This window comes from Drosophila suzukii, chromosome X (genome assembly GCF_043229965.1).
Source record: "Drosophila suzukii chromosome X, CBGP_Dsuzu_IsoJpt1.0, whole genome shotgun sequence".
NCBI classification, from domain to species: domain Eukaryota; kingdom Metazoa; phylum Arthropoda; class Insecta; order Diptera; family Drosophilidae; genus Drosophila; species Drosophila suzukii.
In genome coordinates, this window is record NC_092084.1 from 14,574,086 (window position 1) to 14,588,624 (window position 14,539).

Consider the following 14,539-nt stretch of genomic DNA (forward strand, 5'->3'; position numbering starts at 1 on the left):
AGCTAAAAATGGTTAAAGAACGATGCTATCGACTCTATCGAATACATGCCGTAAAAACATCAAGACAATCGAATGTGACTACTGGCACGGCATAAAAAAATTGAGTTTTCATTTTTTTTACGGAACCGCGAGCACGAGAACCGAGCCACCAGCCAAAGGATTGTCGAGCGAGCCCAAGCATTGCGCTGAGTAAGTAGCGTTTCCGCGGAAACGGTCGGGAAAGCCGGGAAAACCACGGCAGACGGTGAAAATCGCGCGCGGAAAAGGCCAGCGACAAGCCACACACACACAAGACCCGCACAAAGCCGACGCACACAGACGCACGCACAGCGCATGCAAAAACCGAAACACAAACAAAAAATATCGCTATAGTCGACGAAGGGATACCCTACATCGTACATACACTGCATATATATCTTGCGAAGACTTCAACCGGTCAGATTACAAAAACAAAGTTTAAGTGGTTAATTCTCTAGAAATGTTCCCGTTTGAAACTTTGGAATACCCTACTCGCGGTCACGAAATATGTGATCAATATTCTATAAAAAACAAATCCATATGGTTAATTTATAAAAAGCATCATAAACTGGGAATAACTATATATATAGTCGACTTCGAGATAGCCTAGTCTCTGCTAAATACCTTAATGATAACGATATTTAGTCGTTTTCCCATCGTACCTCCTATAAGTATCGAAGAAGTTACTTCTTAACGTTTGTAAGTTCTTCAACAAGTGTCAAAGACGGGGTATTTATTACAAAATATGTTTTAGAGATCAATCAAAAAATGTACCACACTTTTGCTTTAGCAATCGATACAAACGGATATTCATTGTGCCTTTTATATTGATCTCTCCCTCTTGGTATTCTGCTGCCCCCTGCGAACCACCCACTCCAGCCCGGTGAACGACATAAGACGCTGTCCCTCCGCCCCGTCAACGACAGCAGTCCGATTCACCGTTATCCCGTCGCCTCGGCTGCCGCCATCCTCCGGGTGAAGATGTCCGACTACAGTGACCTTGACCGCCAGATCGAGCAGCTAAAACGCTGCGAGATCATCAAGGAGAACGAGGTTAAGGCCCTGTGCGCCAAGGCGCGCGAGATCCTTGTGGAGGAGGGCAATGTGCAGCGGGTGGACTCACCGGTGACCGTGTGCGGCGACATCCACGGTCAGTTCTACGACCTGAAGGAGCTGTTCAAGGTTGGCGGTGATGTCCCCGAGAAGAACTACCTGTTTATGGGTGACTTTGTGGACCGCGGCTACTACAGCGTGGAGACGTTCCTGCTGCTCCTGGCGCTGAAGGTGCGCTATCCGGACCGCATTACACTGATCCGCGGCAACCATGAGTCTCGCCAGATCACCCAGGTGTACGGCTTCTATGACGAGTGCCTGCGCAAATACGGCTCGACGGCCGTGTGGCGCTATTGCACGGAGATCTTCGACTACCTCAGCCTGTCTGCGATCATCGACGGCAAGATATTCTGCGTGCACGGTGGCCTGTCGCCGTCCATCCAGTACCTGGACCAGATCCGCAGCATCGATCGCAAGCAGGAGGTGCCGCACGACGGGCCCATGTGCGATCTGTTGTGGAGCGATCCGGAGGACCAGACCGGCTGGGGCGTGTCGCCGCGCGGCGCTGGCTACCTCTTTGGCTCGGACGTGGTCTCCCAGTTTAATCGCACCAACGAGATCGACATGATTTGCCGTGCGCACCAGCTGGTGATGGAGGGCTTTAAGTGGCACTTCAACGAGACTGTCCTCACCGTCTGGTCGGCGCCCAACTACTGCTATCGGTGAGTTAACTGCATGCAAACCGATCGAATTAATTTAGTAACTATCTTATTCACTTGCAGCTGCGGCAATGTGGCTGCCATCTTGGAGCTGAACGAGTACCTGCACCGCGACTTTGTCATCTTCGAGGCAGCTCCGCAGGAGAGTCGCGGAATACCCTCGAAGAAGCCCCAGGCGGATTACTTCCTCTAAGACGGGCGCAGTCGCCGCAACCCGCTCCGGCTCCGCTGACGGACGCGGAGCGGGGCCACCTCTGGTGGCAGGCACAATATATAAAGGGAAAATACAAACTGCCAGCCTGCCTAAGCAAAACAAAACAAAACAAACACGAACCGCAACTGCAGGTGCAAGGAGAAACATTTGTAACATACACGTAAGCTAGGATATCAAACGGCGGCGAGCGACCGACTGCATGTGCATCCCGAGCAGCCAGACACAGTTCCACCTTCAGTTTTACATATATTTTCGAGATACCTTACATATATACTTTTTTTTTAACCATCATTTTACCTCTGTGTTTCATCTGCAATTCGCGTTCTTTTGATGGCTGTTTGTGCTGTTGCGTGTTCCGTGTGAGCGAAGAGATCAACATCATTGTGGATCGCCTATGCAACCTGCGTATTGCATCTAGCTACTAACTAATAGGATTAATGACCTTTCTCCGAGGCTCCTCCGAATTCGCCTGGCGCAGACGCAGACGGCTTGCATTCACACCCGTAACTGCCGTCTTCTCGATGCGAATTCCCCCGAGATCGGTCCACTTACTATACACATACATGTAGGTTAAAGCAATAAGCTATATTGGCCGACAGATTGCATAAAGTCGGCAGAGTTAGAAAGGAACTAGGAGGAGAAGTGTTAGGTCGTCAATATGTTTACAGATTTAGGAACGACTTTGCATGCATGCCAGCTACGGAACTTCTCAGCAAGATTACAGCTGGAAAAGACCAGATACGAAGAAAGTTCTGTAGTAATTCGTAGTATGTAAGAAATTTTAAGTACGCCCCAGATTGGGATATTATATACAAGTAATTATATAACTTATATTTAAAATAAAGATTGTAAGCTGAGGACGAAATTGAGCAAGTGTTCCGTATGTTTTCAGGACCGCGAGGAAAATAAAAAACACTTATACCTTTATAATTCCGAATAGTTAGCATGGTAATGCTAATGTTTTCTTTTGCCCAAGAAAGGCCATCCAAAATATTCCCTTCCCAACTCACTTTTGCCACAATCCAATAACCATTATCTTCTGCAGTTCATTTTATCAGTTACTTAAAGACTAGTCATAGGTTTACATTTAAAAAAAAAAGATGGTTATATTTCAGAGGGGGCGCTTGTGATTCAGTAACGGGTTCAGGATGGGCCTCAAATCGGTTTTCAGTGTTCCTCCAGCTCGAGTCCGTGCTCCTTCATTTGCTCGTACAGGCAGGATTCATAAGCGACGGCAGCGTCGCAACTGAAAATGATAAGGGGATTGTGGAGGCTTGTGAGCCGAATAGGAGGCGGGACAAACTACTCACTGATCCTCGGGTGCCTCGATGGCCTCGCACTTGTCCACCACCTCGGCGGGGGCATCCTCCTTCTCCGCATCGTGCTTGCTCATGGCCTTGATCATCTCGACGGCGTGCTCCTTGTTCAGCTTGCCGGACTCATCCATCTGCAAAAGGAGAAGATGGTCACCGCCAATCATCGCTGGATCACTGGAGCAGCACTCACAATCTGGAACTTCTTCATCACACAGGCGCGCAGGCACTTGCCCTCGTGTCCCTCGGCCTCCTCGTGGTCCATCATCTGTTTCACATCCTCTGTAATGGATATGTGAGTTGTGTTAAGTTTAAGACGATTTCAAAATCTGCTTATAAATATGTTTAGGGTACCAATACCCTGGTATTAAACAAGTGTTTTCTACAATATATATATATATATATATTGATATATTTTTTTTAATCTTCCCCATCCTGATAAAAATCCTATGAATAAGTAGAATTTTTATATTTGGATATAATTCTTGATAATTTTTTTTGTATATTCCTCATTCTCATACAAGTCCTGACAATTGGATATCCATTATGGTACCCTAACAAGTTTTTGTAAAATTCCAGGTGATTATTAATAAATATTGCCCTTACAACGTTTCAGAAAATTAATTAATAAATCAATTTTGTATATATTTTTTTTGGTTCTTCCAGGATGCGAAGTCCTAAAAGTCCTAATACTTGGATATCCACTTTGGTACCCTAAGATGTTTTTAGAAAATTCCAGGAGACTATTAATAAATCATTTCCTTGGTATAATTTTTGGGATCTTCCGCATCCTGATAAACCTGGCTATGCCCATCTGGACTACCCACCATCGCTGGCGCCCGTCTCAGCCTTGCACTCGTTGGCCAGCTCGGTGACATGGTCCTTGGTCAGCTCCTCGTGCGGCTTGGAAGAGGCGGCTCCCAGCAGGCACACCAGACCCAGGAGGATCAGGACGGATTTGTTGACCAGACGCGACATTTCGATATGCGATTGAACTGCGCGACGTACGAACTCTGACTTGGATGCGAATGGCTGGCGACACCGGCGTTTTATAGGAGCAACATCCAAATGCCGGGTCCCGTGATTGACTTGGCAGATCGGATCAATCGCTAATCTCCGGCAGCCGCGTCTCAAGCAGCTCCGGCAATTACCCGCAATTATGAACTACATGGGCAGCACATGACACCACTCCACTCCGCGGCGCTGGACGGGATGGGACGGGATCCGCCGGAGATGCCCTCGACTGGGCATCGTGTGAACAAGTGACACTCCGCTCGAGCTGCGAGATGAGATGGCCCACCGATCTCCACTTACCTGCTTAATTGGTGACTGGCATGAAATCACTGGAATTGGGAATAGCTATGGAAATGAAATTGCAAAATGGAAAATGCAAAATGCAAAGTACCGCTTGTAATTAAATCGATCAACAGCTCTGGGTGAGATGAGTGATTGTGACTGGCGTGGCCATGCAGCTATTATATTATTATATGGATTCCCGATCCCGCACTGAGTTCAGCCAGGCAAATTGGCCGTTTAGCCCATAATGTACCCTTGATCTGTTGCCTGTCTGTTTCCCCAGTTTGTCTGATAATTCACTGGTATATTCTGTATATTGGACACTCTATTTGCTATTTCCACCGAGTGGAAGTTTCAGGGCACGCAATCTATATTGTGCAATCGAACTGCTAAAATTGGACTATTTCCAATATCGTGCAAGCATGTTGCATGTCAATTTTCTAGTGCTATAAGGTTGAAGAAGGTTTGCTAGTTTTCGATATTAACAAGTACGAAATTGCCTTAATTCAAATAATAACTGAACACTTTTAGAATTATATATATGTATAAAAGGCATAGTTTAATATGTGTTTTCCCTTGTTATCGAGTTTTAATCAAATGACTTCCGTCTTTCATTAAATTTAATAAGAATATAATATAATATTATTCAGGCACATATTTTGTAATTTTAATTCATGAATAAAATATAAATTTAAATCTAAACTAAAAAAAAGGAATAAAATTGATGAGGTATAGATATTAATTATGGTACTTGCCAATAGAGCGTTCTCTAAAAAAAAGAAATTTTCAATATTTTGAAATAGGCCCTCAAAAGTTGTTTTAATTTTACATTTCTTGTTGATTCCTAGGGAAACGAAAGGTCGCTTTGGATCATAATCACTACTTACAAAATTGATTTTTTTTTTAAATACCTTTGCAAGCAGTGACAATAGTGATCAATAATAAATATACCTTACAAACTTTCGTGTGCAAAGACCATTTCCTTGAGAGTTTTTCTATAGGTTGTCAGATTAAATATCTACATACATTAATGCGATTTCCATTACCTAAAGAGAACTGACACATTTGCTGGGTAGTGTTGGCGAAGTAAAAGATCGTCTTTGGAGCGTGACTTGGGGGGGGCGGCACTGAGAATAATGGACTTGACATTGGAAAAATCGCTGTCATCAGCAAAATCAAGCGGAGAAAAGACATGTGCCGAAGAATATGTTTCGGGCGATGGGCAACTATATAAGCCAAGAAACCAAGAACCCAATCAAGTCAAAACCCAAAGAACAAGCCGGTGCAAAGATGAATCCATCCGCCATTCCGCTGATAACGATCGTGATGGGAGTGCTCCTGCAGATGTACTGCATCCAGGGCCAGAACCAGGCCTTCGATCTCACCAAGCTGCTGCCCAAAACCGGATCAGAGCCCATCTGGACGGTGATCGATCGCAACTTGCCGCAGGTTCAGGAGATGATCAGCGCGGCCAGGAGGGAGTGCGTCGAGAAGCTCAATCTTCCCAGGGATCAGCGTCCGCTGATGAAGGTGTCCAATCCCAGCGAGAAGGAGAAGTGCCTTTCGGAGTGCGTGCTCAAGAAGATCAAACTGGTGAGTGGAATCGCGGGCAGATGTAGGGAAGATGGGCTTGACCCCTCTCTAATTTCCATCCATTACAATCCCCAGATGGACGACAACAACAAGCTGAACATTGCTCAGGTGGAGAAGCTGACCAGCCTGGTGACCCAGGACAACAAGGTGGCCATCGCCGTCAGCAGCAGCATGGCCTCGGCCTGCAACCGGGGCGTCTCCTCCAAGAACGCCTGCGAGAACGCCCACTTCTTCAACCAGTGCATCGGTCGCCAGTTGGAGCGCAACAACGTGAAACTGGTCTGGTAGAGCAATCAGATTATCTTCTACTAAAATTTAACTACTAAAATGTAACTAAAGTGAGGAAATGTTAGCCATACTCCAAGTATATGGGCCATACTATTCATTACAACGTAAAAGATGCTCTGGTGAAGATCTGTTGATGTACACTGATACAAAAACGTAGTAAATCCAAATATTTCATATTTAAGGACTTAGGCTTCTTGAAGTCCAAGCCGACATGAGCTAAAGTTTCTTTATTTAAATATTAATTAATTTTTTAAATAATTATTTTGAGGTTTTTAAAGTTTCTAAAACTTAAGGGCTTTCGTACTTGCACAGTGTTTTAAAGCATACGTTTTAAATGTATTTTTATAAAAATGTTTCTAAATACCAAAGTTTGAAATTATTTATATTTATTGTTAATATTCCGTTTTTCTATCAGAGTACCTAAAACAGCTACCATTCACCCTTATATTTTGGCCACATTATTTAATACAATGATTCCAAAAATGGCGTTAGTTATGACAAAATGTTTTAGGTCTAAACATAGGTTTTCGGTTTCAAAATAATTTTAATAAAATGTATAAATACGAAAATTAATTTATTTTCTAGTGATTTGCAAAGCCAGTTTTATAATGGTGGACTATATTATCAAGTGTATATAGGGTCGGGTATACTTTATAGTTTCGACGTTAATTATAATATTCTCTGCCTCTGCTAGGGTTCATTATATTCAAAGTGGCATGCCTAATTTGATGTGTAGCTACACTTACTCCCATCCCACCCAATAAATATTCAGCATTTCGTTGGTTGGGCGCTTTTTAATTGTGTTGGGAACCACCCCAAATTCTCGAGCTGTTTCTAATTAATTTAAACTGAACTAACACACAAAAAAAAAATGATGAAGAACAGGCAATAGAAGGTCAGCTCAGAGAACTCATTCCTTGATTTCGGGAATCTTGAAGCCGGAGGAGCGCATCTCGCGGAGCATGCACATGGCGATGCCGTGGGCAGCCTCGCACCTAAGAGCAGGGAAAACAGAAAAATGAAAAGTTTTTATAATAATATACCTAATAATAATAGGGAAATGTATTTTGGGACGTCACAAAGATCTCCTCCAACGTAATTGTCCCCTAAAAGCAAGTCCCGGTGTCACAGAAATCGATTTAAAACCAAATAGTAGGCTTTCAAAATAAATCTATGGATTCTACAAAACCGGGGAACCGTCTGAGAATCTGTGCAGCCCAAATTATATCCTTAATAATCTGTAGAAATAATAGAAAAAAAACTTTGGGTTTTTCTGGAGAAAGATTATACAAATAATATGATTTAAAAAACGAGGATCCTAAAATCAGGCCAAATTTTATCCGAAACACATACAAATCTATGGAGTTTGTAAACCCTGAGATTTCTGTGCAGCCCAAATATGCCTTAAAAATCTCTAGAAATAGTCGGAGAAAAACTTGGGGATTTTCTGGAGTAAGATTATATAAATAATATGTTTTGAAAAAAGAGGATCCTAAAATCAGAGCAAATTTACTCCGAAACACAAAAAAAAACTTAGATTCTGTGATTCCTCTAACCAACTGTCCCTAAAATCATCTGAGATTACTGAAACATCGCAGATTATATCCTTAACAAACTCTAGAAATAAACATCATCCGTCTTTTGGTGTGAGTTAACCCAGACTTTCAAACACCCTTGGCCCACTCACTTGTCCTTCTCCGCCTTCTTCTCTTCGTTGCAGGTCTTGATGATGCGACGGCCATCCTCCTCGCGGTCCGGGAACATCATGTTGATCATCTCGACGGTCTTGTCCTCGTTGAACTGCAACTGTCCCTCGGGCATCAGCTCAAACTGCTCCAGCATGCAGTGGCGGAAGCACTTGGTCTCGTGCTTGGCGTCCTCCTTGTTCAGCACCATCTCGACGATGTGCTCTGTGGATTACAAAAATTCGGCTAAAATAAGTGGTACTTGAAGGACCAAATGGGCTTACCCCTCAACGGTTTCGGGGTGCAGCCGTCGCCAAAGGGTTCTATTAGCTCCACCACCTCGTCCACAGTCATGGAGACCTCTTCCTCCTCCGCCGCCGCCGGCGATCCCATCAGCACTACAGCGCTGGCCAGTGCCATCAGAAGGAGGTTCGTCATCGTCATCCGGTTGCTCTGCATCATTTTCGCCTCTCTTGTGGTTAGTGGACGGCCAGCGATGCCCGCTGGACATTTTATACCCATCGCAATCGTGTCCGGCACATCCGGTACATGCCAATCGCCCCCGGTTGTAGATCTTCCGGCGATAGCCATGACATTGCTGGGGCGGATCATGCAAGCCCAACCAGTTCCAACACCACAACCACAACCCATTGCAGCCCAATCAGAATGCACCACAATTTACGTAGCCCTCCGGCGAAACCTTTATTGATCTGGTCGAGAGTAGGGGTAGGGGTTCTGTGCTCAATGGATATTTTGATCTGATTTATCTGTCGCGGATGCGGATTCCTAGGGAAACACGAACACCTTGATGTTGTTCTTCAGGCAGGAGAGCAAGGCGTGGGCGGGATCGCAGTTGGGTGCGTTTTTGAGGCCCACCGTGGAGTCTCTGCACAGGTGGATCCCCTTGCGGTACTCGTCCTTGTAGCTGTCCGGCAGCATGATGTCCACCTGCTTGAGGGTCGGCTCCAGCTGGAACTTGCCCTTCTTGATCTAAGCGGGATCAGATCAGAAAGTTAATCGAGCAGGGGTTGGGTTTTAATGAGTTAGTACTATCGATATGGTTGTCGATATAACAACAGTCGGATCGAATGACGATATCTATAGAGCTGATATATACAGTAGCCAGCAAGCCTAATTTGCTTAATTGTATTGCTATTAAATAAAAATATATTATATATATTATAGCTTAATTAAAATTTAGAAGGGTTTGGTCGAACGTCTTTGTTACCCAGCACTCTATTGTCAATATTATATATTATATCTTATTTTTCAAATAATTGAATGATTGAATATATTTTAATGTAATGTTTAAATGATTAACTATTACAATTATATATAATAGCTATATGATAAAACTTTTTTCCTCGATGTTATAATTTTCATAAAACTCAAAAAAATGGAAAATGGTATCTTTCGAAATGAACATGTTTTCTAGAAAGTTAAGAGATGTGTGTTTTAAAAAATTATATTTTCGGTCAATTAGAAATAAGAGTTTTTTTTTTAATATATGAAAGAAAAACGTAATTTTCCAAATTTTTAAAACTATTTTCTTTAAATTAAATAAAAATGAAAGTTCTTCAGGGTAATGTTTTAGTAACTAAGGACTCCAAAATCATTGCTTTGGTGTAGGTGTGTACTTACCGACTGCATCATTTCGAGGATGCAATTGATGTAGCAGTTGCTGTCCTTGCTGTTGGGTATATTCCCGTTGCGGATGTTGTCGGCGATCTCCTTGCTGACCTTGGGATACTTGGGCAAGCAGACGTCGCGCATCAGGTTGCCGGCGGACCACATCTGCTCCTCCGTCACCTGGAAGAGGATAGCAAAGGTGTCCGTGAGGAGATCGATCCGACTGGGGTTTGAGGACCTACCCCTGCCTCCAAACCGGGCAGCGGTCCCAAAGATATGGCGACACAGATCAGCAGCAGATGAAACTTCATTTCCGAGACGATACTGTGGAATCCGCAACCCATTCGAAACTCCTTTTATACGCGACTCCCGGCATGCAAATGACTTGATATTGGATCGAGACCATTAGTGGGTGTGGAAATTATGGGTCGAGTGCAAAATACCCGCCCACTGCTTATTTCCATATCGAAATCCCTGGCCGGGCTATAATCTTGCCACATTAATTGACAGTTTGGTGTTGGGTCACCAAGCCAGGTGACATGCGAGGCGCGATTCTGGCCGAGATGGGTTGACTGATGTGCCTCACCTTCCGACTGTTTCCGATCATGCGAATGCAAACAAGATTTCAATCAGAGGTCTGCTTGAGCGGTTTCCAAGCCTATGAGCTCGATATATTGCTACCTAGCCCCCAAATCATAATATTCTCATCTGTTGGAACTCGGTTGCTTCCTCTGGTTCTGAAGAATTCGCGGTTTAATATTCTTAAGAATTCAAGTTGATTTCTAATAGTTACCTCTAACAAAATGGTTACCACATTCGGTAAGGGTTTCTTTTCAAGCTTTACAGAACACCTATAAAAGTCCCTTTAGCTAGTCTAGTATACCTTTTTACCAGGGCAATACCGTGTTTCAAAATAAGTAGGTACATTTGAATACCATTTAAATTAGTTGCAAGTTGTTATTTATTATGGGAATAACTTTAATTTGTGCAGTTTGTACGACTGATGACGTTGAAATAGAATTGCGTGTGGCATGAATCAAAATAATTGATTAAGAGAGCAATATAAAATGTGAATTGCTTACTTATGAAGTGCAAGCAAATAATTTAAACTAGAAGTAAGCTAGGATATTAGGTTATGGCGCCGTGGGCCTTTAGCTCGGTTTTTAGAGGGTGTTTCAGTTCTCACTGTTAATTATATTTAATATATACAATTTTTTTTTACTGCTGATGTTTTATCTAGTCTTTTAGTGTGAACTGGCAGTGCAGAAGTGCTGGTGGTGGTAAGCGAAAGCATTTAGCCAGTCTTCATTTCTCCAGTCCAGTATCCCTTACCACTTTTAACATTTGTTCAAACAATTAGGAACCACTTTTAATAGTAAGTTTTTAAAAAATTCCAAAAAATTAGTTGCCTCCGTTGTGGATAGAGACAAAGACCATCCTTCAGAATCTGAAGGATAACGCTAGTCCTTCAAAATACGCCGCATATTTTGGAGGTCCAGCGTTTCCCTTCAGACTACAAAAGATGCATTACGTGAGACGAGCTTCGATGAGTTCCCCAGATAAGTGGAACCAAGGACGAGGCCACTGATCAGCGTCATTTTGTTTGAGATCGTCCCAGATGTAAAAGCTGAAGAGTGTGATCATCAGACTCTGATGACATGTGTCCATCGGCTGGTTCGGCAGGAAGCACGTGGAAAAATCAGCGATGATATACTACAACCATTGTGAGTTGCACTGTAAAGATGAGAGACCGATAATAAAAATTCAACAAAATATTTTCAGTTTTAGATGTAGTATGGCACATATCACTCACTTAATTTTTGTGTTTTCTGCGTTTTGTTGGATGATTCTTTTACGTTTTTGTGTCGTTTTCTTCGTTTTCTTTTTGTATCTTAAATAAAAAAAAATTTTGTACCCAATTTTTATATAAATATTTTATTTTCTGTTCTTACTTTAAGATCTGCTTTGTAGCACAGCCGAATTGAGAATGAGGGTACGTTTAAGAAATGTAGTGAAGGGAGTTCTCGGGGAATGACATTAATTTCAAAGCCCACTCTTTTAGTAATTATTTTAAAGTTAAATAAAAGTTGTCGTGGGATGTTCATAGTCATAACGATATCAAAAATTCTTTTAGTCTTAAAGCAAGTGATATCACCGCTTGCGATTTGTAACTTCCGTAAAACATATTAATATCTTCAATAAGCAATCGATTGTTAAGTCCCATCGTTTCGTTATAGAATTGTAGTATGTTATGGTAAAAATAGGATACATTAGTCTTAAGACCGGACAAGTAAATAGAATTTATAAACACAAACAGGGCGACCTACATTTTAAGTTGGCTTTGTCAAGAGTTTAGTGAGTGTAAATTTCGATTCCAAGCACAATCCGAAATCCGGTAAAAAGTGTAGCTCGAATATCGTATCCAAATTTTAACCTTTTGCCCCCAATTGCGTGGAGTCCGGTCCCAAACGATCCCAAGATGTCCGAACAGTTCAAGTTTAACGACGCCTTCAATAGCCAAACGATGCGCGGTCGCGCCAATGTAAGTCACCCTGCATCCGATAGTCTAGAGGATCCCACCGAAACCGAATCCCACAGGTAGCCAAGGCCACCTGGGCCTCGGTGGGCCTGGTCTATGTCCTGGTCAAGATGCACCGGCGCAACTCGAAGCGTCGCGAGTCCAAGCTCTACTGCAAGGGCTGCCAGCAGGCATTGCTGCACGGCTAGGGGGCGATACCACCAACTACCCGCTAACCCAGCCCCCAGGCCATACCCCAATGATCCGTCAAGAATCCTCTAGCTAACGGCCCAGTTTCCAGTCCCCTAGTTGAAGCCCTTGCCAGTCCCCAATCCTCGTGTACCCCGTTGAGTCTAATAAATTTCAAATCCTGACAACGAACCCAATTTTTCACTCGAGTAGGCCTGTCCATAGACTTCGTCTCTTGTCATTCCCATTCAATCAGGCCCTCGCCCGGAGACGGAACACACACACCTAGCACCCGGACCCAATCCCAGATCCCCAGTTCTCCAGTTCCCAGATTCTTAGCTCCCAGAGTCCCAAACAATGGCCGACGGCTTCAAGAAGTACTTCAATGGGACAACCATCAACGGACGCGCTAACGTAAGAAAGAATAAGATGTGGTTTCATAAAGGTTCCGGTTTTATAGAAATTAGTACATATATCAAAATATTTTCTATATTTTACTGTAGAATTTTTTGTTTTTTTGTCTGATATCATATCATATATACATATCATCATCAATAACTTAAGTTACCATCACCACCACGACTATTAGGAATGACATACTGTAGTAATATCGAATAGGCGTGCAATTATTGTTTATTTTTAAACTTGAAATTTAAATTCGCATTTGAAAAAAGTAAAGCCAATCTTAAGGAAAAATAGTTAATTCGCTGCGAAAATCATGGCCTTTACATAATCTAAAAGTTTTCGAAAAAAAGGTATTAAAAAATATTTTTTTTATACATGCCAGGTCTATTGTTAAAAATCTTTGTTTGAATACATAACAATTTTTGGCGAATATTCATAGCCCTAAAGATAATATAATAGTTTGAAAGCAAGTTTAAAATCCAGTTCGCAATAGTTTTTGAAAACAAAATGAAACATTTTTTATTTTTATGTAATACCAGGTCCATTGTTAAAAATCCTTTACATATAACAAAACCTCCAAAACTGTTACAGGTGGCCAAGGCCACATACGCCACGTTGGCCCTGCTGTTTATCTTTTACCGGATGCGGCGGGGGTCCAAGTCGTCCAGCGAACTGGCCAGCGGCAAGTGCAGCTGCGAATCGGACCAGGATCCGTCGGTCAATAGCGACATCGGTGCCTATGGCGTGGATCCCGACTGCTCCGTTTGCCGGGAGCGTTCGGAGCGGGCGATGACCGAGTATGATCGGGAGCAGCAACGCCGGACGGCGGGCGAGGATGACGGTGGCTGCCGCGACGATCCCCCGCCTCCACCCCCTCCACCTGCATCCGGTGCATCCGGCTCAGCTCCGCGACGCAAGTGTCCCTGCGAGGAGCAGCAGCGGCGAGCCGAAGGATCCGTGAAGCACAGCAGCAATAGCAATAGCAGCAGCAGCAGCAGCAGGGCGCGAAACCAGCAGATCCAGCCGCCCTACCAGTACCACCAGTACACGCAGCCCGAGCCAGAGCAAGTGCGTCCAGCCAGCCAGGTGATGGGTCAAGTGCACGACGCCTTCTATCGGGTGCTGCGAGGAGTCGTTGGAGCTGTTTTGGGTAATGCGGCGGTCAACACCAGCGGGGCCGGTTCCGCCACCGAAGCCTCGGCTCAGGCAGCCGGAGTTGCAGTCCATCCGGATGAGCTGGAGGATGACGAGCGCTACGACGGTCAGGACTACGAGAACAGCGATGAGTCGCCGCTGAAGCGCCGAACCGCCCCGCGGTCTTGTGTGCCCACCAGCAGTGGCGGCCAGGAGAACGCCTCGGGACAGCCGGAGGAGGTGAGCCGGGAACAGGCAGGTGCCCAGTCGGAGGAACAGGCGGAGTACAACGCCTTTAGCGATGGCTTCGCCTCCGGCCTGTACTTCACCAGCGACGAGAAGTAGGACTCCACTGGTGGCCACGTTCTACGCCTCTTGGGATCTGCTAAATTCTTAGTTTAAAAATAAACATGGAACATGATTCTTATTTGACCGATGCTCATCTTTTTGGCGCCCCCGGGTGGATTTTACTTAATTGAAAACAG

At 44.0% G+C, this 14,539-nt stretch overlaps 7 protein-coding genes across 7 annotated transcripts; 4 read left to right on the top strand and 3 right to left on the bottom strand.

Moving 5' to 3' along the window:
- The first annotated feature begins 29 nt into the window (after positions 1-29).
- Positions 30-3,227, top strand: Pp4-19C (protein phosphatase 19C). Its single transcript, XM_017086841.4, has 3 exons — positions 30-189; positions 898-1,793; positions 1,854-3,227. The coding sequence occupies exons 2-3, from the start codon at positions 1,000-1,002 to the stop codon at positions 1,981-1,983; spliced, it is 924 nt and encodes a 307-aa protein (XP_016942330.1). The 5' UTR covers positions 30-189; positions 898-999; the 3' UTR covers positions 1,984-3,227.
- On the bottom strand, positions 3,037-4,428 carry Obp19d (Odorant-binding protein 19d). Its single transcript, XM_017086843.4, has 4 exons — positions 4,145-4,428; positions 3,511-3,599; positions 3,315-3,451; positions 3,037-3,250 (listed from the first exon to the last, which is right to left on the bottom strand). The coding sequence occupies exons 1-4, from the start codon at positions 4,293-4,295 to the stop codon at positions 3,172-3,174; spliced, it is 456 nt and encodes a 151-aa protein (XP_016942332.2). The 5' UTR covers positions 4,296-4,428; the 3' UTR covers positions 3,037-3,171.
- Positions 4,429-5,816: 1,388 nt separating this feature from the next.
- Positions 5,817-6,534, top strand: Obp19c (Odorant-binding protein 19c). The gene is made up of 2 exons (XM_017086629.4): positions 5,817-6,206; positions 6,282-6,534. The coding sequence occupies exons 1-2, from the start codon at positions 5,820-5,822 to the stop codon at positions 6,492-6,494; spliced, it is 600 nt and encodes a 199-aa protein (XP_016942118.4). The 5' UTR covers positions 5,817-5,819; the 3' UTR covers positions 6,495-6,534.
- Positions 6,535-7,268: 734 nt separating this feature from the next.
- On the bottom strand, positions 7,269-8,770 carry Obp19b (Odorant-binding protein 19b). The gene is made up of 3 exons (XM_017086618.4): positions 8,464-8,770; positions 8,182-8,404; positions 7,269-7,489 (listed from the first exon to the last, which is right to left on the bottom strand). The coding sequence occupies exons 1-3, from the start codon at positions 8,768-8,770 to the stop codon at positions 7,405-7,407; spliced, it is 615 nt and encodes a 204-aa protein (XP_016942107.3). The 3' UTR covers positions 7,269-7,404.
- Positions 8,771-8,856: 86 nt separating this feature from the next.
- Positions 8,857-10,268, bottom strand: Obp19a (Odorant-binding protein 19a). Its single transcript, XM_017086604.4, has 3 exons — positions 10,051-10,268; positions 9,821-9,988; positions 8,857-9,169 (listed from the first exon to the last, which is right to left on the bottom strand). Exons 1-3 carry the CDS (start codon positions 10,150-10,152, stop codon positions 8,966-8,968), a joined length of 474 nt encoding a protein of 157 aa, XP_016942093.3. The 5' UTR covers positions 10,153-10,268; the 3' UTR covers positions 8,857-8,965.
- A 1,886-nt stretch (positions 10,269-12,154) lies between these two features.
- LOC108019002 (ATP synthase membrane subunit K, mitochondrial) lies at positions 12,155-12,734 on the top strand. Its single transcript, XM_017086616.4, has 2 exons — positions 12,155-12,350; positions 12,407-12,734. Exons 1-2 carry the CDS (start codon positions 12,288-12,290, stop codon positions 12,533-12,535), a joined length of 192 nt encoding a protein of 63 aa, XP_016942105.1. The 5' UTR covers positions 12,155-12,287; the 3' UTR covers positions 12,536-12,734.
- A 7-nt stretch (positions 12,735-12,741) lies between these two features.
- On the top strand, positions 12,742-14,481 carry LOC108019003 (uncharacterized). Its single transcript, XM_017086617.4, has 2 exons — positions 12,742-12,929; positions 13,512-14,481. The coding sequence occupies exons 1-2, from the start codon at positions 12,873-12,875 to the stop codon at positions 14,397-14,399; spliced, it is 945 nt and encodes a 314-aa protein (XP_016942106.3). The 5' UTR covers positions 12,742-12,872; the 3' UTR covers positions 14,400-14,481.
- Positions 14,482-14,539: the final 58 nt, after the last annotated feature.